A 24,652-nucleotide genomic window follows, 5' to 3' on the forward strand; every position below is an offset into this window, starting at 1 on the left:
TTTTTGTCAAGTCACATGAGTGAGAAACAGAAATTATCACAAATTTCATATTCTCCCAGCTTTACCAATAAAGATATTTTGTTATTTGTGAGTGGAAGAGGCGAATCAGCCGTAAACTCGGCAAATAGTATTCTGAGTTAAAGTGTAAAATGTATGTGGAGGTCGTATTCATAGGTGTATCAATTCGTTGCGACAAGTATCTTATCAAACGCTGTTTAAATCAATCAATAATACTACTGCTGAAGAGGATAATAAGCTTCTACCTATTTCTATAGAATAGTTCTTGTCTTTGTTTGCTTTGGCTAAATCCTGTTCAAGTGGTAGATAACAAAGCATTGTATTTTGTCTAGGTATGTATAATCAACAATGAACAATGAGAGGATATTTCTGAACCTCGTTGACTTGGGGATGATTTGAAATGACCGCCAATTATGACTGTTGGATATTTATTACCAGAAATGTAGAAAAAGAGACACATGTAGAACTGGTAACAAATACAATTTTGTCGAAGGAACAGAGTTCAACTAATCATAACCCCGCTTTTGGATATCGTTTGAAGTCAAATGATATACCATTTTAAAGCTTATGGTATATATTTTCTAAACACGAAATAAAACAAAATTGACCTGGGCCGACTTTACGGCTGATTCGCCGCGTCCAGTCACATTCGTCTACATTTAAATGCAGGCAAAGTGCCAGCACAAGTTATGTAAATTATTATGACATGCTCTCTACAACTTTGTCGCTAGAGTTTGCTTGACAAAATAACTAGAGGAATGCTATGATTTTTTTCACATTAACTGTGAATCCTCCATCCGCAGAGTTCCGTGCTTATTTTTCAATCCCATCTGATTGTCTTATCATAGTATATTCTGTGAACAATTCGCCCTTTGTACGGATCCACAATCTTGCAACCAAAACGATGTACTCACTATAAATGCATGTGCAAAGAGTGCATTTTTGTTTCTCACGCTTTTCTAGCAATGCCCCAGAAGGCTTTGCGAAGCGTACGCGGCAATTAAAGCACACATTTGGCAAACGTACGTGCACGCAACACACACTTTGTGGGTAGAACCTCGTTTTGAGATGACCATGCGATCGGCGAATACGAAATGATTTTTGAGCAAATTTAAGCTTATATAAAATACAAACAAAATATTTTTCAGTACTTCATGATTAATGAGAATACAGGTACCAAAATGTTTGTTGATAGGATGAGAATGAAGCTACTAATGGGCTTTTTCAGTTGAGATCCATACATCCCCTATATAAGACATGACCTTAATCTCCACACAGGTGGTGCAGATTTCAAATGGAGTCACCCATTCAGGTAACCACATTTAAAATGCACACTCCTTGTGTGGAAGATGGTGGTGCATAGATTTCAACTGAAACAGCCCAATCACACGCACTCATTTAGTAAAGATCATGTCACTGATATGAAGATAACCAGTGCTTGCAATGTGTGAGCATACCATAAAATAAAGGGAAAATATACATTATGCAAAGATGATACAAACATATTAATTATTCTTTTATACCTATACCCATTGCTGTTTTTGTTTACATCTATTTCATAAATAGACATGTTACTCTTTAACCCCCTAAGTACTACCTGCCGGTCTAACATTGCCTCTGATTGGTCAATTACATGATATCTTCACTTTAATCACCAATCAAAATTTGCTTTGCAAATAATTCACCCCCAATTTCTTTGTGTGGTTATTATTGTAACAATGTTGCTCATTGGTCCAATTGATAACGGCAGGTAGTTCTCATGGGGTTAAACTACTTAGTAGTGGCTCCATTTATATGACCTTAGAGCATCGAAAAATGGGGCTATTACAGTTGAAATCCATACACCCCTTATGGAGGACATGACTGTCATCTTCTACACAGGGAATGTGAATTTCAAATGGGGTTACCCGAATGGGGCAACTCCATTTGAAGTCTACACCATGTGGGAGATTAAGGCTACGTCTTCAATGGGAGGGTGTATGTATTTCAACTGAAATATCCCAATAAAATATGGAATAACTAAACATAACAAAGTTCTTTTTAATTTTAATCAAAATACAGCGATACCAGAGTGTCTTGCAATAATAAGTAAAGCTACATGCGGCGACTTTTTCAATGGCATCACAGTATGCTCAACACTGTAGTTCAACATCTAATTTCTGCAATAAAATTGATAGCAAAGACAGATCATTTTGTAGTACAAGTTTGAGAAAGCATAATGCTATCTTGATTATGTTGGTCAAAAAAACATTCAAAAATACCACAGAAACGGTCACATGCATGCATGGGTGGATATTTCATTTTATGATCAATTTGGGACACCCTGTATACATGTTTTCCTTTGTAGAAGTGGGGCAAAAGTTTACACTGAGAGAAGAAATGTTGGGTAAAACTTCAAATTGAAATCTGATGGATTTCATGACATTCACTTGTTATGCAAATCAGAGATGACACATTTCGTCAACACAACTTAAAATACCTCTAAAAAGACAAAGTACTTGTTTTGAATGAATCCTGTCTTTTTTCAATGGCAATATCCAAAATATTATGTTGCAATGCTATTGCTTTATTGAGCAATAATACTAATAATAACCAATGACCATCTACATTAAATTTGTCATCAATTCACAAGAAGAATACAAATGTTTATCAGAAAGCTCCCATACTCTTGTACTACAGAGCAACCTGAAACAAAATATATTTATTAAAAAAAGTCTTTGAAGTGTCACACCCAGGAACCCTGTGAACTTGATGACTGACATGTTACACATATCTAATCCAATTTAGGCTAGTTTTTTAACATAATTGCTTTCCATAAATGTAAGATGCTGTTTTTCATTATCATTTTTTGTGTATGATTTTATGCTCCAAACCAGCTCTTAACTTTCCGAGTTTCGAGAGTTAAAGCCTGGTAAATCAAGCAAACTATTATATATCTTGCATTTAAGAAAATATGAAAGTTAACTAATTTTTGGCGCAGTGATTTCCAATTTGTACCAAAGGCCTACATATAGATTGGGCTATTCCAATTGAAATTCCTACACCCCTATGGAAGACACAACCTACATTTCCCACACAAAGAATGTAGATTTCAAATTCAGGTAACCCCATTTGAAATTTACACTTCCTGTGTGGAAGATCAAGGTCATGTCTCCCAGACTCCCACATGGCCGTATGTATTTCATCTGGACTAGCTGCTTAACAATATAACATGTTATTTAAGTGGTGACAAAACATTTAACAAAAATGTTTGCAAAAAAATGTTTTTCACCATCGTTATGTTTTTTCCGTCAAAACATTTTCATGACCTTAATATAATCCGACATTTAATGTTATCAAAACATTTTTGGGAAAAAACTCTTTACGTTTTTGTTTGCTGGTATGTTACAAGTATAAGCAATTCAAAATATTTGGGGAGCTTAAAGCTTAACGCACCCTCTCAATTTATGAAATCAAATAATAAAAAAGCAAAATTTGATGTCAAATTTCTTCCACTCCTCTTGTCGATCTTGAAGGCAACTGGGTTTTTGTCTAACATTATTTTTTATCGTCAGCCGCGACCAGGACTGGTGGCGCTGCATCTTCCGCTGCCTCTGCGGCTTTACTTGCTGCCTGTAAGACAAAAATAAAGATCACAGTTTATTTACTAAGGAGGTTGTTCTTTGTAGAGCTGAGGCGAATTATCAAGTTATTGATGGTGCCGAATACCATCATGACATGACATGCATACACAAAATTACCAGAAGGTATTAACCTGCAAAAGTGAGATTGCTAGGCTTTATAGAATTTCACGCTCTGCTTCTTTTAGCAGCATGGATACTGCTTCTTTTATTATGCAATTGCTGTAAAAACATCATGATCAAGGACAGAAACACATATGCAGGTTACAACAACCAATCAGAATTATGGGTTTTGGTCTTCAGCGTTCTCCTCGGTAGAACGAAAGTGTAACTAGACCTAGCTGTGGTCTAAGACCACGAACACAGCCGTGTTATGACCCTTTAATCACCTTTGACCCCAAAATATATGAAAACCCCATAGACATTTGCTAATGTCAATGCACGTGTCCATGTGGCATCACTTTGCTATGCTTTTTGTGGCAGAAGGGCATTTTGAAGGTATATCGTTTTATACCGGAAGTGACCCCTTACTGACCTTTGACCCCAAATGTGTGTACACCATATAGACACTGTGTTATAACAATGCATGTGTGCAAGTGGCGCTACTGTCCCACGTAATTTGTGGAAGAAGAAGCATTTTAAAGTTATTTCGTTTTATACCGGAAGTGATCCTTAATGACCTTTGACCCCAAATAAAATAATACTACATATAAACTGGGTAACCACAATTCATGTGTGAACATACGGTTACTGTCCTATGTTTTTCTTAGCAAATAAACATTTTTGAAGGTTTTTCATTTTATACCGAAGTGACCCCTTAATGACCTTTGACCCCAAATCTGTGTACACCCCATAGACACTGGGTAATGACAATGCATGTGTGCAAGTGGCGTCACTGTCCTACAGAATCTGTGGAAGAAGATGCATTTTAAAGGTATTTTGTTTTATACCGAAGTGACCCCTTAATGAGCTTTGACCCCAAATAAAAAATACCACATATACATTGGGTGACTGCAGATCATATGTGAACATACCGTTACTGTGTTATGTTTTACTTAGCTAATAAAAATCTTTGAAGGTTTTTCGTTTTATACCGGAAGTGACCCTTTAATGATATCGTTTTATACCGGAAGTGACCCCTTACTGACCTTTGACCCCAAATGTGTGTACACCATATAGACACCGTGTTATAACAATGCATGTGTGCAAGTGGCGTCACTGTCCTACGTAATTTGTGGAAGAAGAAGCATTTTAAAGTTATTTCGTTTTATACCGGAAGTGATCCTTAATGACCTTTGACCCCAAATAAAATAATACTACATATAAACTGGGTAACCACAATTCATGTGTGAACATACGGTTACTGTCCTATGTTTTTCTTAGCAAATAAACATTTTTGAAGGTTTTTCATTTTATACCGGAAGTGACCCCTTAATGACCTTTGACCCCAAATCTGTGTACACCCCATAGACACTGGGTAATGACAATGCATGTGTGCAAGTGGCGTCACTGTCCTACAGAATCTGTGGAAGAAGATGCATTTTAAAGGTATTTTGTTTTATACGGAAGTGACCCTTAATGAGCTTTGACCCCAAATAAAAAAATACCACATATACATTGGGCCACTGCAGCTCACGTGTGCACATACCGTTACTGTGTTATGTTTTACTTAGCTAATAAAAATCTTTGAAGGTTTTTCGTTTTATACCGGAAGTGACCCTTTAATGACCTTTGACCCCAAATCTGTGTACACCATATAGACACTGGATAATAACAATGGATGTGTGCAAGTGGCGTCACTGTCCTACGTAATTTGTAGGAGAAGATGCATTTTGAGTTGAAATCACGTTTTTGACCCCTATGACCCCTGCGTGACGTTTAACCCCACAAGTTTCATGTGACATGTAGGGGCACGGTCAATGATCATTGTGACCAAGTTAGGTCAAAATCGATGTAAGCATGTGAGTGCTAGAGCAAATGTAATGGTTGACAGAAAGAAGAAAGAAAGAAGAAAGAAGAAGAACCTGTAAGAAAAAGACACAGCCGTGACTAACGCCACGGCTGTGTAAATACATCATCTTGGCTGTTGTTGCCCCCACCTACTATAAATGTGATGCCTCTTGCTCAATATTTTATCGATCATGCTCAATTTTTGTATTTTCTGTGATTCCTTCTAATTTTCTCCTAAAGGATTAAATCCTTGCATCCAGATTTAAATATTGTATCCATGAACACGCAAAAATCCAACATCATCTTCAGGTTCAATCCCATGCGTGGCAGCATGGTTTGACCACCTTTTTTTTTTTTTTAGAAAAGTACATCATCTTTCACTTGGGATTTTTGATTGAAAATTTTAACTTTATTAATCCTTTAAAAACTACACTATCAGATTCCACTTGCAGCTGCCCCTGAGGTACACTGCTGCCCAGCTACTTCATTGGAACTTTAAGAGTATACACGTACGTGATTGCACTGGTACTCAAGAGTAGCCACAAAGTAGCTGGGAAGCAGTATTCCTCTAGGAATAGCAGGAATCTGATAGTGGGATATTGTACTACACAATGCAATCCTACCGGGCAGGTCATTTTTTTTTCTAATACTTAAATCAATACAATAATAGCCTTTGAGGAAATTCAGTTTCTTATTGTCAAGGAGCATAATTTTAGATCAATCATAAAAATAATCCCTTTATAATTTAAACTTTTCTTACCTTCTTTTTCTTCTTTTTGGCTGCTTTCTTGCTGGTGGATGCTTGTAGAATAGCCTGAAAGGGATGAAATAAGAAACTATTCAGTTTCTGCATATCTGTCCATCTATTATTGTACAACAAAAATGTAATATTCATGAACTGTCTTTGCTGATAGCATGCTAAAAAAATTGTAATTCAAATAATTTAGGATGTTTATGCTGCAAAATTGATGAAAAAGAAGCTGATATTGATTGGGTGATGTGACCTGCATAATCTTCCAGCACCCCAGCCTTTTTACCTTGTGTTGCACAATTGTTGACTGGTATCAGGCCAAAATAGTGGGTCTTTGCATGTAAGTTTTCATACCTTGTTATAATGCACTTTTTTTTGTAAAACCTATACTGGTGAAAGGTATTGCATAATTTTATAACATCCATGGTGAAAGTATTGTAGAATTTTTCATGATCTTCTTTTCTCTTACCTTCAACTCTTTATCCTGTACAGAGTATTCAGACTTGAACATATTTGGATCAAATGGTCCCTGTGTAATCCTTGTTGGCCCATTGGGCATAAGCAGCACTGTGTACTTGAATTGGGCTACAAATTCACCTACAAAAAAGAAAACAGATAAAAAATGAAAATCCTAACTAGATATGTATCTCTTAATAAGACTCATATATATTTCAAATTAGACAGGGCTTTTGTGCACTACACAGGCCCTCTTATTTTTGTTAAACCTATAAGAAGCGAAAATTTTAATTTTTTTTGTTAGTGCATGCATCAGTTAAGCCCCAAGTTATACTCGCATTAAATTCACATTAGCATGCACCAGTCACATATAATGCAAAGCAAACTAATAGTCTTTACATCTACTTTGAGTCACCGGCAGTAGCTTTGAAGTTCAGCGCGTTCTGCATAGCTTAGCGTTACTTGGTATGAGTACATACTTTTACTCGCATGATCAACGTGCCGCATATGTACATGCAAGAAAGCACGCTAAGCCAACACAGCACAGGCTGAACTTCAAAGCTATTGTCGGTGACCCAAGGTAGATATATAGACTATAGCATAGGTGCTGTGTCCAACTGTGTGCATGCCATTGTACACTCCTCAAAAAAAGTATGTCCCATAGGTTCTCTATTGGGGTTTTTCATTGATTTATCAACCATGCAACACACATACTGGTTTAAATTTGAATGAAAATGGCATGCACCATTAAAGCATATACCGCACTGGATACTCATCTAGTGATCTATGCAGAATACTTTGTATAGAGACTTCTGAAACTTTTGAAATCCGACCCTTTACCATTGAAATGCATGTAACTTTTTTCAACAAGATCGCAGAGCAACAAATGATGTGTCAAAATTCGCAGTATAAAAGGCTGCATTCAGCAAGTTTATTAATTTGCTCAATATTCTTTTGGTTTTTCAAATCATGACGACTTTTTCAACTGTAATGATACTTGTTTTGAGCAGTGTATTTGAGCAGTGTTTTTGGCGTAAAACAACTCGGCTTCGCCGCGTTGTTTTACTTAAAATAATGATGTCGCCCATGTTATATGAGAGGATAGATGCACTCCAGCGGCTAAAAACAATACCTTTATTCTCATTCTCAAACACTTCAATTCAAATAAAAATATCATACAAATTTTAATCAAATTAAATCCTACATTTTGCAAGGAATTACCTAGGGCTTAAAATCGATCAGTCCCGTTGTTGCTGTGCGCCTCCGATTGGTCCAAATAGCGAGGATGCGTATCGCGGCGACGCACACGCGCTGTCCCCCTATCCGTGTAATATGACACGATATCACACGGGTAAAGCTGGGTAAGAACCAATAAGATTGCAGGAACGTTCTCAAGTGTTTAAGAATCCACAATGCTACGATTCTTGACATGCATAGGTTGAACTATATACATAATACCACCCATCAGGGCTTGAATTGAGCTTTTTATCAACTGGTCAGCTTCTTGCTTACCTTCCTTGTCATAGAGTACAGGGTAGGGTTCTACCAATCCATGTTTGACGCATTCTACCACTCCCATTTTGGTCTTGGTTTCATCTTCAAATGACCTGCAAACATCAAACACAAAAATCATAATTTACTTCAAAAACATGGGATTGAATAGTGGTCACAACAATCCTAAAAACATTGCTACATAATCCTATTCCAAAATACAGTCTATCCTTGTGTGTAAGCATACAAGAAATTCACCTATTGTAATGACTATTGACAGCTCTATTCCGAAAGGTGTATTAAATTCTCAAACTTAAATTTTGCAACAGCTTTGGAAAGAAAGGATTTATTTAAACCTACATGTGAATATCATATACATTTCTCAAAAGAAAAAAAATGAAATTCATACTTTTTAACAGACATGATTTAGGCTTCTCTCACTCTTTCTGTCTGTCCCCAAGCCAGCCTAGCCAGGATCCAAAAACTGTCTCCACAGACCTGCTGGCTGTTCTGACTTTGGATTTAAGCTGGCAGTGAGCGTGTCACCATGTGGCAAATTATGACCAACAAATCAGAAAATGCAGACATTTAGAGGCTGTAACTAGGTGATTTTACACAAATTCCAAGTTTTTGAAGGGAAATTCTTCTATAAATTTACCTCAAAGATTTTTATTGGATTGGTCATGGGCGGCTTAAGCTTTTTTCAGGTCATCCAAGTTCGCAATCACCTGGCTGTCTAAGCCTATGTCTGTCCTCCTGTCTCACATCATATGAGCACAGCTAAAGGACTATTCCAGTTTAAATCCATACATCCTCTATGGAAGACATACACTGAATCTCTCACAAATTGAGTTACCCATTCAGGTAACCCCATTTTAAATTCACACTCCCTGTGTTTAAGATTAAGGTCATGTCTTCCGCAGCAGGTGTACGGTTTACAACTGGAATAGCCCTATAACTCACCTTATTGTAAATGGCATGATAGGATAACTCTCCAGTACTTTGGTATAAAATACCCGAGAGTGTTTTATCTTCAAGTTGTAATTCAGGTCGGTTTTCTTGTACACAGATGTCCGGGCGTCCATCTCCCTTGCTTTGCCCTCCCCTGTGCTGATCAGTACGTCAACAGCGTACACCTCATGAACATCAAAGTCACATCTCTTGTGATCTTTCCTGCAACACAAAAATATATGGTCATTTTAATTGTGTGTTCTGAAGCGAAAACAACCTAAAGATCGTCAAAGTCACAGGATTATTTCATGAGGAATGTCCAGTCTAGTCATTCCCACTCAACATTATAAGAAGAGCGATGATTTTTCTGTTGATATCAACAATATAACTACAGAATAATGAAAGTTCCAGGCAAGATAAATGTTACATGCTAACACGCTTCCAATCCATTAACGTTCATGTATACGCTACTGTGAAAGTGTGTATTCATCACAGATTAACAATGGTTGGCTCCCGTGCAAAAGTATAGGACGAGTTGTTGAAACATGTATAAATCAAAGATGCCATTTCTATTACTGTAAAATGTGGTCATTTTCACGTTAATTTATTTTTGCGCTTTTCGTGTTCCAAGCCGCTACCGCGAAAATAACATCACATGAATATATTCCTTTTAACTGTGTATAGTTCAATGTAAGGTAGCTTACAATCGCAAACGGAAAACCAATTGAAACTGTTCACAATTGGCATGACGCATAGAATTCCACTTGTACAGTACAGTACATTCTTGGAGAATCAATTTTGAACCTCGCAAACTACGACTTTTTTCCCCGTTGATTGTACGTTAGTTCGGCTAACAATTGAGAAAATCCCGACTTACACTTATGTAAATTCACATTTAACGTATTGTTCAACTAGCACAACTGCGTTCATTTTCCAACTGTCATTTTCACCAATTATAAGCTAAACAGACTATGTGACACGATCAAGGGAAATGAGTCGGATGTCGCTAATATTGATTTTGAGATAAGAAAAGTGTTAAAATTCTTTTGTTTTAGATTGTTTTCAGCGATTGATAAATTGACGTAATTTCACAAAGAAATGTCGTATGTTTTCAGTTTCTGAAAGCTCTAAATCGGCCCTGATTTGGTAAAACGATCTAACTTGAAAGGTGGCCATTTTGAGATAAATCCATATCATGGGTAATGTGAGGGCACTCTTTCCATTGTCGACCTCCTAAAATCACCACCATGCCACCAAATAATGAGATTATTATATTTTCTAAGACATTAGATCTGTTTAATAATTTATTTTATTCAAAAATAAAACGTCAAGTGTTCAAACTTTAACGCTCTTTTTCTCGAAACAGCGATTTTAATTTCAAGTTAGATCATTTTACCAAATCAGGGCCGAAATGTCCTCTTTAGGAACATGTGTAAAACTCATTTTCGACCAGGGCTGAGATGTGACTCATTCCCCTTGATCATGTCACATATATAAAACCAACAAATTTGCATTATGCCTTTATTCCCTACCTTTGTTCTTCTGTTGGGTTTTGAATAATGGATTTCTCGCCATTTATTAGGTTCCTCTTCAGCTGATGCGATAGCATCCCTACTACTGGCTTACTTTTGTAGTCCTCCGCAATCTTCTGGAATGCGTCAGTCACATCGTAGTTCTGTCAAGGAATAAAAAGAAAAATACACACACAATGTTCATTAATATATGTTGGTGCTTCTATACCCAAAATAAGGGGTTCACATTCACAAGGTCCCCCCTAAGACCTTTTAGTATAAACCACTGCATGTGGCATTTAAGTTACAGTTCGGGTACATGGTATCACACCAAGTGCCGATCAAAAGTCCACAAGACAATCTTTTTCCCAATGCAGATATGCCACTGACATTTCTATCCTTTTCTTTCAGCCATTTCCAATTAAATATGTCCTTAAAGGCCCATATAAAAATAACAGATGTGAAAATAGTAGTATAAACTGACCAGTAGATACCAGTTGTAGTCCAACGAATTCATGGCATATTAGATGGCCTAGGGGAAAGTTGGCCCATATTTGCAAGACTATCCTTGCCTTCAAGGTGAAACAAACCTACTCATGTTACCCTCTGGCCATGGGCTGGCCTGGTGTCAGATCTTACCCAGGGAAAGATGACATTCCAATATTGGCCTTTAACTCATTCCTCAATATCTGCGAGGTTGTCGGAGTCAGTAAAGCGCTCCACTTCGTCTAAATCCTACGTAAAATCAATGCAAATTTTTTGCAATTTTCACACACCAAGATAGTGTGCTATGAGATTGATCATATGTACCGTATTCGTTCCAATAAGCGCCCGTGCCCTAATAAGCGCCCACCCAGGAAATTTCCAATTTGCTAAAGGGTACCATCAATGTTGAAGTGACAAATAGACGTTGATACGGTGAAATAGCTGGAGGACTACAAGGCCGGTGTAAACTTGCAATACATTTTCTACATCAGAAAAGCTACTAGAACGTCTGATGACCCTTTTAAAACATACGTAAATTTGTCTCTATTCAACACCCCAACAAAATTAGGTAAACTAGGTAAAAAATAAGCGCCCACCCAAAATGACTTTGTTAAGCGCCCTGGGCGCTTATTGGAATGAATACGGTATTCAAGCTTAAACTCATTTCACACTAAACCAGCAAGAGATAAGATGGTAGGTAATCTTTCTTTGGCCTTCATCTTCAAATCTATTCCTCACATGTCTTTCTGTATAGGCCAACATGCTTGTGCTTTTTAGCCTGGCTTGAGCATTTTATTTTAACTTGGTCCCATCAGGACACAAGTGTATCTCCACACCGAAACAACGGTTGAAACAAATAAACCTACCTGAGCACCTGGTTTGACCAGTCTTAAAGCGGCTTCGGCGCAATCATTGGCTGCTAGAACGGCATCTGCTTTCTTTCCTGTAACTGGATTCTCGACAGAGGCACCTATGACAAATGTGTGTGCTAAAACGGCAATGTAACCATCTACATGGGCACCAATATCACTGGATAAAGAGGAAGTGACGGGTAACTGTTTAGTGCACAATAAAGATATCTTTGGCTGCAGAACAACATACTACCATGTGCTTAATATGGAATGTCACCTAGTATTATTCACAATATTGAAGTGACTTGACTTCACCATATTTCTGTTCTTCCTTAGGCCATGAGAATGAAAGTTTTAGATTTGCGTCCATCAATTTTTCAAATCACATGTAGCCTCTTTTCATTATTCATTATTACTTTCAGTTACTTACCGTGTCCGCCCCAACTCCGGGGGGCTGAAGAAGAAACAATTTTGCCGCCTTCCTTAACAGCCCGAAAAGGTTGACCCATTTTTTTTTAGTGGTTTTGAAAAAGTGAAGATCAAAAAAAAAAAAAAAAAAAAAAAAAAAATTTTAGCCGCTAGCGCCCTAAAAGCAACCTTTTAAATTTTTTTTCATGCTTTTTCAATTTTTTTTGCGCCCTTTTTCTTTGCTAATTCGCTTTTGTCAGCCCCTTCGCTTTTTGCCGCCCTGTTTTTGCCGCCTTCTTCTTCCTCCGCCCTTCGTTTTTGCCGCCTCTACTTTGACCCGGAATGGCTGGCGCTAAAGCCCCCCAAAATACGAGCATGACTTTCAGCGTTTTCATGGAGGTATTGTTCATTAGTGCACAGATCAAAGCTATTGTTATAGCTCGGTATACGGATACGGTCTAGTACTATGAAATCCACTAATAATACATTTACCCGGAATCGCATGAATATGTTATAACAAAATATGTGAAATTTTCTCCCCATTAATTTATAATAGCCGACAACAACTGTAATCATTTATATCGTTTGAAGGCTCATGAGAAGCCAGATTACTGTAACAATCCGCCAATATTATTCAGTGGACCTTAATTTATAAATTAAATTATTTTGGAGTTTTGTCTATTGATAAAATTAACTTATTTTGTGTGTTGAATAGAGGCTTTTATACAAGAAACTCTGCGTATTGTGAGGCAATGGGAACAGAAATACTAATAGTCATGCATGATAGATTGATAATACAGTAAATACACAGCATATTATTCAATTAGTAGTTTGAGACACATGTTGGTAAGAAATTTCTTTTCAGCTGTGGTACTTACGATCCCAAATGTGAAGTTGGGTCTCTTGATAATGGTAGGCTATTATTTATTCAAGCGGCACACATAATGTACCGGTACATCATGGATCAAACTGGGAGCGACAGTGCAGTGTAAGTGCACTATCCATGGCTATAATACCTTGATCTAGAGGGACTCTCCAAATCCATGAAAAAAAGCTGGAAAAAATTTTAAATCACAATTTTGTTTGAACAGTTTGGAACAAGACGGTTAGATGGGGCTGGCCATCAAGAAAATACCTAGCCGTCTATTATGTGACCACTGACCAGTCCAACGAGTCAGTTGCCTGATCGAGTCTGGTGGTTCCAGATGCAACATAGCAAGTTTATAAAAAGTTTATTCCCATTCTAATAAATTTTTCTTAGGAAAACTTGAAATTTACTCACACTTTCACTAGGTCCCCATCTTTTAATTCTACCTCCTTTTCGCTCCGTAGCGGTGAGAAGTGACATACACAATTGTTTACCGAAATGCATGTTGGAAAGGCAATTCCTGCAAAAGCAAAAACAGTCATAATGAATTAGTACAAGCAATGAGGCATCTCTAATGCATAAAGAATGAGGGACTTACCAATTTGGTTTTTACATGAAAAAGTTTTGAATAGGGATTTTGGAACAGATTCTACATCCAAATTTCTGAAAAAGAGATTAAAAAAGACCCTAGTAAAATACAACATTTTTTAATAACTTTCGCTTTAAAATTCAAATGGCAGTGACGTCAGCGCACATTTTATCAGGCGCAACCTTACATCGGCAGCGTCCACTCAAAGTAGAGACTGACCGATCGGCCGATCAATTACCTCTTTGATCTGCCGATTCGATCACCGATTACCAGTTCCCCAATTGTAAACAATGGCTGCCATCGCCATGAGTAAATTTCACCCGTATGTTGAAAGGGTACTTGTACGCAAAGTATTACCATAATTATGTATGCTCTGAGCACAAAAAAGTTGAGATCCGAAGTAGTCAAGATGTAAGTTGAGATCCGAAGTAGTCAAGGTTCCTCTCCGCAATAGCAACATGATGACGCTGCCGAAAGTGCGCACGCAGAGATACGCCAACAGTGCTATCCCGTACATGGTCAAAAAGTGGAATGAACAGTTGAAATAGTTTTGGCCATTTTGCATTCTCTGTGCTGCGTTGTTTCTGCAGTTCTCTCTGCTGTTTGTACTGAGGTTGGTTTTAGTTTCGGCTTCAGTTTGATTTGTCATTGTTGTTTATATTGTAGTCTCATTTAATTGTTGTATATATTTTCTCTTGCCATTGTTGTGATATTTTTGTGTTAATATTTTGATGTGTAAATGATGTTGTAATTCAGCTATTTGCTGCGAGTGCATTGTTTTAATAAACCATCTATAATAATAATAGTAAAAAAACACTCCCATATTCATTTAAAATACTGAATTTGACCATGATTATTATAAGTTCAATTTACCTTTTCCCCCTGATGTCCCAGTCCATCGAATCATTCGATCACCCCATTTTAATATTGTGTTTACGTTCAAGTCAGTGTGAGTTTTGCACACGGCCCGTAGCACTCTCCAATCTGACACGCACATTTTTGACCCGGAAGTAAGAACTACAATTGTACATGTTCATCTGTTGGCTGTACGGCGTACGTACATGATGAAGATGCGGGGAATTACATGATTATCTCAGCTGCGTGCCTGAATCACGGTATGATTATAGGTTTATTGCCTACAAAGCTTGTTCTTTTGCTAAATTTTGCTTGATTTGACTAGTTTAATTCGATGAAATATACCAATAAATGAATACTTGTTAAGTTTCAACAATTACTTTCATGATATTGGGTGATCGGTGCATTACATCGGCAGATGAAGGAAAAATCGGCTGATGCAGATCACTACCGATAAGCTAATAATCGGTCCGATTCGGAAGCTCCAATCTGATCGGTCAGTCTCTAACTCAAAGCGCTGGCATTCACATGCACATCTTAAAGACGCCGCATAGATGCACAAGCGAAACAGCTGCATCAACACGTTGACTATAGCAGGGAAAAGTGGGTACTCCAGGAAGCTCCTTCCCAGGAAATTTGGGCATTTGGAGGGAAATTGTGCCAGAAAGCTGTCACTCACAAAGGATTCCTTTATGAGTTACAGCTTTATGGTTCTCAACCCTCGATATATAGATAAGGATTTTAAACATATTTTCCTGCTGTTGTGTCAATGCCGCATTGGGGTGAAAAATGGTAAACATAACATACATATTATACCAACCTTTCTTAATTTCTTTATCTTTCTTGTAAACTTTGGCAGTTTTCTCTACGAGTAGATTATCTCCAAACTCACAAAGCTCCAGTACTTTTGTTCCTGGCACTGATTTCTTTATAATTTCTTTTAAAACATCTGAAAAAGAAAAAAGTGGTAGAAAAATACATGTATGTTATTACATTGACAATTATTTTTTACAATTCATTATTTACACACCAAAGTGCTTTTACCTGGGGATTATGGTTACACTTTACAGTAACAAAATGAAAAAACATCAAAAATCATGCAATTGCCCAGCGTGTCAGATTTCCATGTGTCAAAACATTAGCTTTAAGCTATCCACAGTGCAGTACTGCAGTTCATGCACATACTTAATAAAAAGAAAGAGAAAAATGACCATCATGCGTGCGGTAGATTTTTCACATTTTGCCGATACCTGTGGTATTGTTCATGTGTTGTTACCATTAGAAAAGGAGCAGAAGCGGAAGCGATCGGAGCTTTGTAAGGACGGGGTTGCTGATGTCTTGTGGCTATTTTTAGACTATGTTGACATCGTAAAATCAGGTGCGTGATAAATTACGCTCCTCGGTGCGCGGTCCTGCAGCACTGGATTTTCCCATTGGGTCATTATTTCTCAATTCACCCAATGGGAAACACCTCACCCCCTTCAAATTTGTTCAAAATTGGTATACAGGGTGATTTTGGCTGGCAAAGCTCAAATTTCAAATTTGAGCTTAATCGGACATACGGTTTTCGCGCTATGCCCCGTATGGTAATAATGTCTTTTGCCAATATTATGTTTAACCCTAACAGAACTAGGACTCACTAAAGCTCACTATTAAAACCGCTCTGCGTGCATGCATTCCACGGGACTTGATGACGCAAATCAGACCAAGTCATATATACCCAGGGAATCGTTGGCGGACCAACGTCACCTGTGTAGCTAAATGACGGGGATCTTCTGCGTGACATGCGAGGGGTCCCAGATTCGAATACCGGGGGTGCTAAGTGACTTTCTTCTTCATCTTCTCTCCTTTTTCGTTCCTTCTTTCCCTTCCGATAGCCAAAAAACCTCGGGTAGGGTTAGGGTTAGTGACCATGCATATTTTCCCTATATGCCTTATTAACCCTAACAGAACTAGGACTCACTAAAGCTCACTATTAAAACCGCTCTGCGTGCACGGACTCCACGGGACTTGATGGCGCAATCAGACCAAGTCATATATACCCAGGGAATCGTTGGCGGATAGCGTCACCTGTGTAGCTACATGCTGGGGATCTTCTGCGTGGCATGCGAGGGGTCCGAGGTTCGAATCCGGGGGTGCCAAGTGACTTTCTTCTTCATCTTCTCTCCTTTTCGTTCCTTCTTTCCCTTCCGATAGCCAAAAAACCTCGGGTAGGGTTAGGGTTAGAGTTGTAATTTTGTGTTTTTGATCGCAAAGATCGGATATTTTCGTTCCCGAGTCGAATTCTGAACCCTTCGCAAGGGTGCCGATTTCGGCAGAACTTTGACGATAATTTTGCCTTTTGGACACTAAAATGCATTTGATCCTTAAAGGAGTATTTCGTGATCCTAGCATCCTCTTTTTATGACATTTTTCAGTACATATCCACGAAAAAGCCTATTCCCAAAATTTCAGTTGATTCCAATTTTATGTTTATGAGTTATGCATGATTATGTGTATTACACTGCTCCAGGCATAGTCATAGACAATGCGTTGTAATTTCGTTCTGGTGCACCAGAACGAAATTCAATTTTCACAATATCTTTGCAAAACAAATTTATCTGCAAGAAATATTTTGTACATAAACATTATGTAGCCAGAGGTTTCCAGTGATATAAAAATCTAAACTTTTTTTTTGAGAAAAGTGGGGTGATGAGGCTGTGGATCACGAAATGCCCCTTTAATTTTGTTTCAACCGAGTCTTAAATTAGCAAGCACAATAAGGTTGGTACCACTTTTAAATACATTGATAAAATTTGTAAGATTTTTTTCAAGTTTCTAAGTAACCGGCGCAAATCGTTAAGTGTGTAAGCCAGTCCTTAATATGTAGGTACGGTGTGTATAGGACTGGCAAGCAAGTCTACTAGTGAAAACAGGGCTGTCAACTATTTGGAATTGCTTGGCGTGATTGGAGGACCTAGAGCAGTAAAAAATGGCCGCGTAGCGGCCATCGCGCCGCTCTTCCGTGGCGCAGGGGGGTGTCTTAGTCCGAATAATGATCAGACCCAGAACAAAATATTGATTTCTGACATAACGTGTTCAACTCAACATGAAAGTTAACCCATACTCATGGATTTTTTCCTTATTTTGTGTACTGGTAGATACTATTGAGAAATGAAAAATCTGAAAATTTGAGGTCGTAACTCCCTTTCGTTTCCGTGCTACAGCAATTTGAAATTTAGGGGGGGCACACGAAAATAACGCGTCGCGAGGTCTACTTTGATTTTCAAGGTGGCGTAATTTCAAAAGTGTATATCCCACACCCCTGAAATTTGTATTCTGGGCTAACTTTTTGAGTAGAATCCAAATATGCAACTTAGAAGTTCATAGGATATACCATATTAAAGATATGATGGTCTAAACATATCTGAAAATCAAAGCTGAACCCACTTCAGGGGGGTCGTATCACCAATACCCAAAATATTTTTAGGGTCCAAATTTTGGTCATCTTTAGCCTGCACAGTGCACCCCCTACTACTCACACACAAAAGAAGGGGCCAATTGCAAATTGTTCAACTGAGTTACAGGCCTTCAAAAATGAACAAAATAAATTTTGGGACCTAAATTGACCCCCCTGGAAATCCACATCAGACACCTTGAACCAACTTCTCTTGGAGATATGTTTTATCCTCTACACAGGGGGGGGGGGGGTGTCTGAGGGGGATATTGCCCCCTGAGAAATGAACACTAACACAGGTTGATATGTTTCAATATATCCCATTTAATTCACTGAGTGTGTGAAAACTCTTTGAATCATTATTTTCTGAAACATACTCTGCTTTACAGTGTGTGGTTTCCGTTCACATTGACATCAGTCACATCCAAAATTGCACAAACATCAGAATCTTGAATTTGACCTGTGTTTTCAAACTGGCTGATATTATTTGTGAACATTACCCATATTATGACCTTCAAAGCTGTGCAATATCAGAGTTATTCATTGATTATTAAAATTGTTGAATAAACCTTTTCATGTCAATTTCCTTTTTTACCACAAAATTACATTAAAGTGGCCATAAATTTGTCATTACACAACAAAATTTGCCCAAATTTGGTCAGAAGGGAGCCTATGACATACTCGTTTATTTTAAATATCTATGATATATGTATTGGACAGTCAAAGTATAAATATACACTTCTCAATATTGATCAAATTTGTTAAAAAATTACATAACATGAGATAATAAATCATAATTTTCTTCAAGAAGTAGCGAGATTTAAGCTGAGAAATGATATTTTTATGAAAATCTGGTCTTATTTGGAAAAGAAAACCCCTATTAAATTAAATTTAATCCATTTTGAAAATTTCGAGTTTTTTTCACTAAAAGTGGCGCCTAACCGTGAAATGGGCTAATTTCATATAGCTTTTAAATAGGCCTACAATGCTCCTCAACAGAAACTACATTATTGGCAAAAATATCGCCAACGTTGAGACTACAAATTGAAATTACACAAAGACTACTTTAGGGCTGTGCAATAATTCTGAGCCGGGGAGGTGGCAAGAAATTTTAGCAAGCCGAGATTGAAGTGGGGGGGGGGGGGGTTGGGGCAAGCGATTTTTTTTGCACGCATTCATGGGGCACCTTTTAATAAAACGCTCTAAAAGGCTTTTGGTTATAAAAAGTGACATTTATAAAAAAAAAATATAACAATCAGATCATGTACTTTCTGCAAACTTGTATAGTGTTGGGATCTGATGATTGAAGTTCAGAAGAAAATTGGTCATTTTTTTTTTTTTTTTGGTTTAAATAAAAGTTGACTTAACCTGGGTGACTTTCACACGACTGCTCCTCTTTCAGTTCTTTCTCCATCCCTCTCTCACTCTATTTCTGTATCTCTCTCTCTCCCTTCAAAATCCCTCCCTCCAGTTCTCAGATTTTTTAGAACCCGAACTCGAGTCCCAATTTCAGTACCGTATACCTGTACCTGTACCAGCATCTGAGGAGGGGGGGACAGTCAGTATCGTCCCTATTTTTACCCCCCTTCCTTCTCTCTATTCTCACAGTCTTCTCGTCCCCATTTCCACATCTCCGTCCCCATTTCCACATCTCCGTCCCCATTTTAGGTGACGTGTGGGGGGTCTGCCCGCCCCCCCCCCCCACGCTGGATACGCTACTGCCTGTACCCATACTCACAGGTCCGGACCAAAACACGGCCTTGGACCTGTACCCCGACTCATGTCCAATAGGCCTGCTACCAGTGTGCTTCTCTCCCTCGCTGTTTCTGTCCAGTGGCGTAGCGTCATAGGGGCGTGGGGGGCACGTGCCCCCAATTGCTCTGAAAATTTTAGACAATCCCACAGGAAAATTGCCAAAAACGGCTTGTGCCCCCCAATCAGATCCGGTGCCCCACCCCCATCATGGTCGCCCCCCCCATGTGATGACCCACGCCACGCCACTGTTTCTGTCCTTCTCCCTTCGCTGTCTTTCATCCCAGCCCCCCTCTCTTTCTTCAGAATAGTTTTTTATTTTTGTTATTAAACTTTACCACATACAGGTACATGGATAGACTTGTTTGTTTGTAAAAACAATTTGATTGGCTGTGTCCCGTAAGTGACTTTACACCACGCCCTGTGTGAGTGACTTTATCTGGTAGACGGTACATCATAGCAAAAGATAAACAATTTAATTGGCTGTGCTCGTAAGTGACTTACACCACGCCCTGTGTGAGTGACTTTATCTGGTAGACGGTACATCATAGCAAAAGATAAACAATTTAATTGGCTGTGCTCCGTAAGTGACTTTACACCACGCCCTATGTGAGTGACTTTAGACCGCACCCTGGTAACATCATAAATTGACAATAACAAAGAAGAATTTTGATTGATCTGTTAAAGAGTACAAAGAGGGAAATTTTTGGCGACTAGGATTGCGCGATATGGCTTTTACGGAGTGTACCTACACCCCCAAATATTAAACCGGATTAATTTCATAAAATAAAATCTACATGTATGACTCAGTATGGTTTCTTTAATTTAAGGGCTGTGTAATAATTATGAGCCCTGGGGGAGGGCAAAATGGGAGGGCGGGGGCAAGAAATTTTTGGCCAGCCACGAAAAGGAGAGGGGGCAATTTTGGCCAGCCAAGGGGTGGGGAGGCAATCGATTTTTGGTGGGCGAGTGGGGAAAGTAATTTTCAAGCCAGGGTGGGGGGGTGTCAAGCGATTTTTGGCGGGCCGTTCGGAAGCGGGGGGCTCATATTCATTGCACAGCTTCATTGCACAGCTTCTAATTAACATGACATCACACATAAAAACCTAAATTAAATGGGTTTATACAGTGGCCGAATTAGTTTGTGGTCGAATTGGCATGGGGCCGAATTGACTCTATGTGGCCGAATTGGTTTAGGTCCTGCTATACACGTGAATATCTCATTGAACATGCGATCACCGCAAAAGAAGGGAGCTATTTTTATCACAAATTGTGCCGAAATATTCATGTGAGCACACTTAAAATGGGACATACTATCTGGGAATTATGTCACCAACACGTATAGTAACAGAATGGTAAGTGAAGTTAGATAGAAGGGGGTTATTTCAGGGTATGTTTATCATGCTGTATTGTCATTATAATTTATGTGGTCTTCGTAATATGTTTTCCCCGATTTTAGATACGAAGGACACTAGCCACGAATGCTCGAGGCATTCGTGGCTAGTGTTTCTCGAGCAAGGCGGGCTCCGAGGCAGGTTTCTTCTTCATCTTACGTAACAGTATTGTTCTAAAAAAAAACCCGGAAGCTTGTCGTTTGGCGCTCTAGCTGAAATACAGCAAGATAATGTAAGATAGTAAATGTAAACCTGTATTTTAGCTAGACTGCCTAACTGGCCTGTATCTCGTTTCGGCCAAAGTACGTCTGTAATACATACCTGTTTTTAATGACTTTGCAACAATGTTTCTATTGTCAGCAATAACAGCTTGCATTCACACTTTTGAGTTTATATGGTGAATTTTCAGTACACATCATAAATAAGTGAAATCAGAATATCCTGAAAGGAATTTAGGTAACAAATTCAACGACACTGACCTCGCAAATAGCTAATGTTTTCATGTAAACATGGCGTCATTAGACATTTTAGCCTACGTTTCAGTATCCTACTATCAGATCGTTGAAACAACGAAACCTCAATCCCGGCCTCATTCACGAATTCACTCACCTTCCTACACCACCAGTTGAAATAAAACTCAAACATCCCGTGTTATTCCTCAAAACTACATGCACCTTCATTAATAAAAATTGAAATCCTAGTAGAAATCCGTTATCGAAAATTGTTTGATATAAAACGTCACCAAAAGTAATTTTTCTGAAGAGTAGATACAGCGTGTCAAAATGGCTGCCGCGTCGCATCCCCCAGCTTTGTATCGTGTACCCAGGTCACGGTATGTCTACGTGATTTAACAGTCAAGGTCAGAGAACAGCGCAACCTGTCTGCTGTCATGACGTAATATAATGGCTCCGCCCAATGAACGGCGCTGTCAATCATCCTTATTGCCTTTGTCGAACAGACTTTTACGCAGGTAAGAGCTCACGCTGTCCTCACTTTTAGGATCGACGAGCGTCAGGCCGACACAATCTGGTTGTGTAGGAGACTATCATTGTGATGCCCACGTTGGAACCATTGGATTACGGAAGAAATATACCAGGACTGAAGCAAATGTGGCCATTTCTATGTTTGTACCGGGCAAGTACCGGACATTTTTCAACACGGAGCTAGCGGAAAATACTGCAAATTCGTCCAAGGTAAGCAAAGGGTTGGGGATAGACTCGCTTGCCAGTCCTATAAACGCCGTACCTATGTATATTGAGGACTGGCTTACGCCATTTTGGATGTCAATGGGAAATACACACTTAACGATTTGCGCCGGTTAGAAACTTGGAAAAAAATCTTTAAAATTTCATCAATGTATATAATTATAAATGTGGTACCAACTGTATTGTGCTTGATAATTTAAGACTCGGTTGAAACAAAATTAAGGATCGAAAGCATTTAAGTGTCCAAAAGGCAAAATTATCGTCAAAGTTCTGCGAAATCGGCACCCTTGCGAAGGGTTCAGAATTCGAATCGAGGAGCGAAAATATTCGATCTTTGCGATCAAAAACACAAAATTACAACTTTAAACATACTATTGGCAAAAGACATTATTACCAAACAATATAGAATAGAAAATTTGACATCATTTTCTCAAAATAATGAAAAAATTTGCTCACTAGACATCGAAAAAATCGCAATCCAATTCCCGTTCAAGCGCATGGGAAACTGAAAGTGCATAATCGTGACTAGTTGGGGATCGCATTTTAACTTTGACTAAACTGTTTGGAGTTAAGGCACGCTAAAAGTAGACCATTCCGGAGGCTGTATTTGGTGTACATGTGACGTTTTGAAAAGAGTAAAAAACGACCACTTATTTGCTATTGCTGAAGTATACCCGCCGAATCATGTACCAATACACAAGGTATTGGTACATGAGATCAGGTATATATTTTAGCTAGAGTATCTCGAGCTAGTTCAGACCCAGTACAGGATCATGTCAGAAATTAATATTTTGTTCTGGGTCTGATTATTCGGACTACATTGTCATCAACTCATGAACTTCATGCTATACACATGTATGTGTATTGCACCATCAGTCGCCATGCCATGCAAAGCATTGCGAACCATGCGCATGCAAATTGCAATGCATGTCTTTGTGCGCTACAGATACTGTGTTGTAGCGAACAGCTGTCGATGTCGCGACGTCCATTTAACTACCGCCAGAAAACATGACAGTGTACATCAACCAAATATTGCCATAATAAACCTAAGCATTATTACTTTATAATTATACTTACTATTTACAATATCTCCCACCATTTTATACTTAGTAACGACAATATCTTGGGCGATAGTAGTCGCCTCATCTTCTGAGCTGCTGTCCGCCATGATTGACCACACGTGTTCCCACAAGGCATTGCGCGGTATTATGATTTGCGTGGCGCGAAATATGTTAGGCCCGATTCATACTTTTTTATTTATTAAAAGGGCATTTCGGGATCATCGGCCAAAGCACGGGCCAAAGCATCATCCCCCACTTTTCTCAAAAAAGTTGAGATTTTCATATCACTGGAAACCTCTGGCTACATAATGTTTATGTACAAAATATTTCTTGAAGATTAATAGTCTATTAATTTGAGCAAAGATATCGTGAGGAGACCGGGGCAAAGTGGACCGAAAAACAGGATTACGAACAGGATTACGAAGCAAGGCAAGGCAAAAATTAATGATAGAGCTAAGTACATAACAGTCCCGGGATAATAGGCCTACATTTTCAGAAAAAATGATAGGGGAGAGCGGGGAGTGTTCGCCCTAGGGGCAGGTTCGCCCACCCCTTGTTCCTCAGCACTACAACTATCGGGGAATTTGGTGATGGCAAAATTAGGTGACATAGGCCTAGGTCATTATAAACCGTAGGGGGCCTATTAGGGTAAATTGGGGTAAATGGAACGCTTAAGCAATAAATCACTTTCTGTAGTCAGGAGGGTATCCATATATGATTTTTGTTTGTTTCAATAAGTAGGCCTAGATAATATGTTTTTACAACTTGTTTTAACAGATAAACTCCCATTTTATGGCTTTGTTTCTTGTATCGGTCCAAATACATGCATGGTCATGGTGTTCCAGTTACCCCAACAAATTGGGGTAAATGGAACACGGTGGGATGGGTAGGCCTAATTGGAACAAGGGGCATTACTTGCAAGGAGCCTACATTCATAGCTATATTTAGGGTACCTGCAGGTAATATGGGACCACTCTCTAAATTCCTAAGATTTAAAAA

At 38.6% G+C, this 24,652-nt stretch overlaps 1 protein-coding gene across 1 annotated transcript; it reads right to left on the minus strand.

Moving 5' to 3' along the window:
- Positions 1-3,183: 3,183 nt before the first annotated feature.
- LOC140168140 (proliferation-associated protein 2G4-like) lies at positions 3,184-23,781 on the minus strand. Its single transcript, XM_072191453.1, has 10 exons — positions 23,670-23,781; positions 15,626-15,754; positions 13,776-13,881; positions 12,101-12,263; positions 10,770-10,912; positions 9,250-9,459; positions 8,308-8,402; positions 6,809-6,936; positions 6,349-6,402; positions 3,184-3,630 (listed from the first exon to the last, which is right to left on the minus strand). Exons 1-10 carry the CDS (start codon positions 23,758-23,760, stop codon positions 3,556-3,558), a joined length of 1,194 nt encoding a protein of 397 aa, XP_072047554.1. The 5' UTR covers positions 23,761-23,781; the 3' UTR covers positions 3,184-3,555.
- Positions 23,782-24,652: the final 871 nt, after the last annotated feature.

This window comes from Amphiura filiformis, chromosome 13, assembly GCF_039555335.1.
Source record: "Amphiura filiformis chromosome 13, Afil_fr2py, whole genome shotgun sequence".
In the NCBI taxonomy this organism is placed as follows: Eukaryota; Metazoa; Echinodermata; class Ophiuroidea; order Amphilepidida; family Amphiuridae; genus Amphiura; species Amphiura filiformis.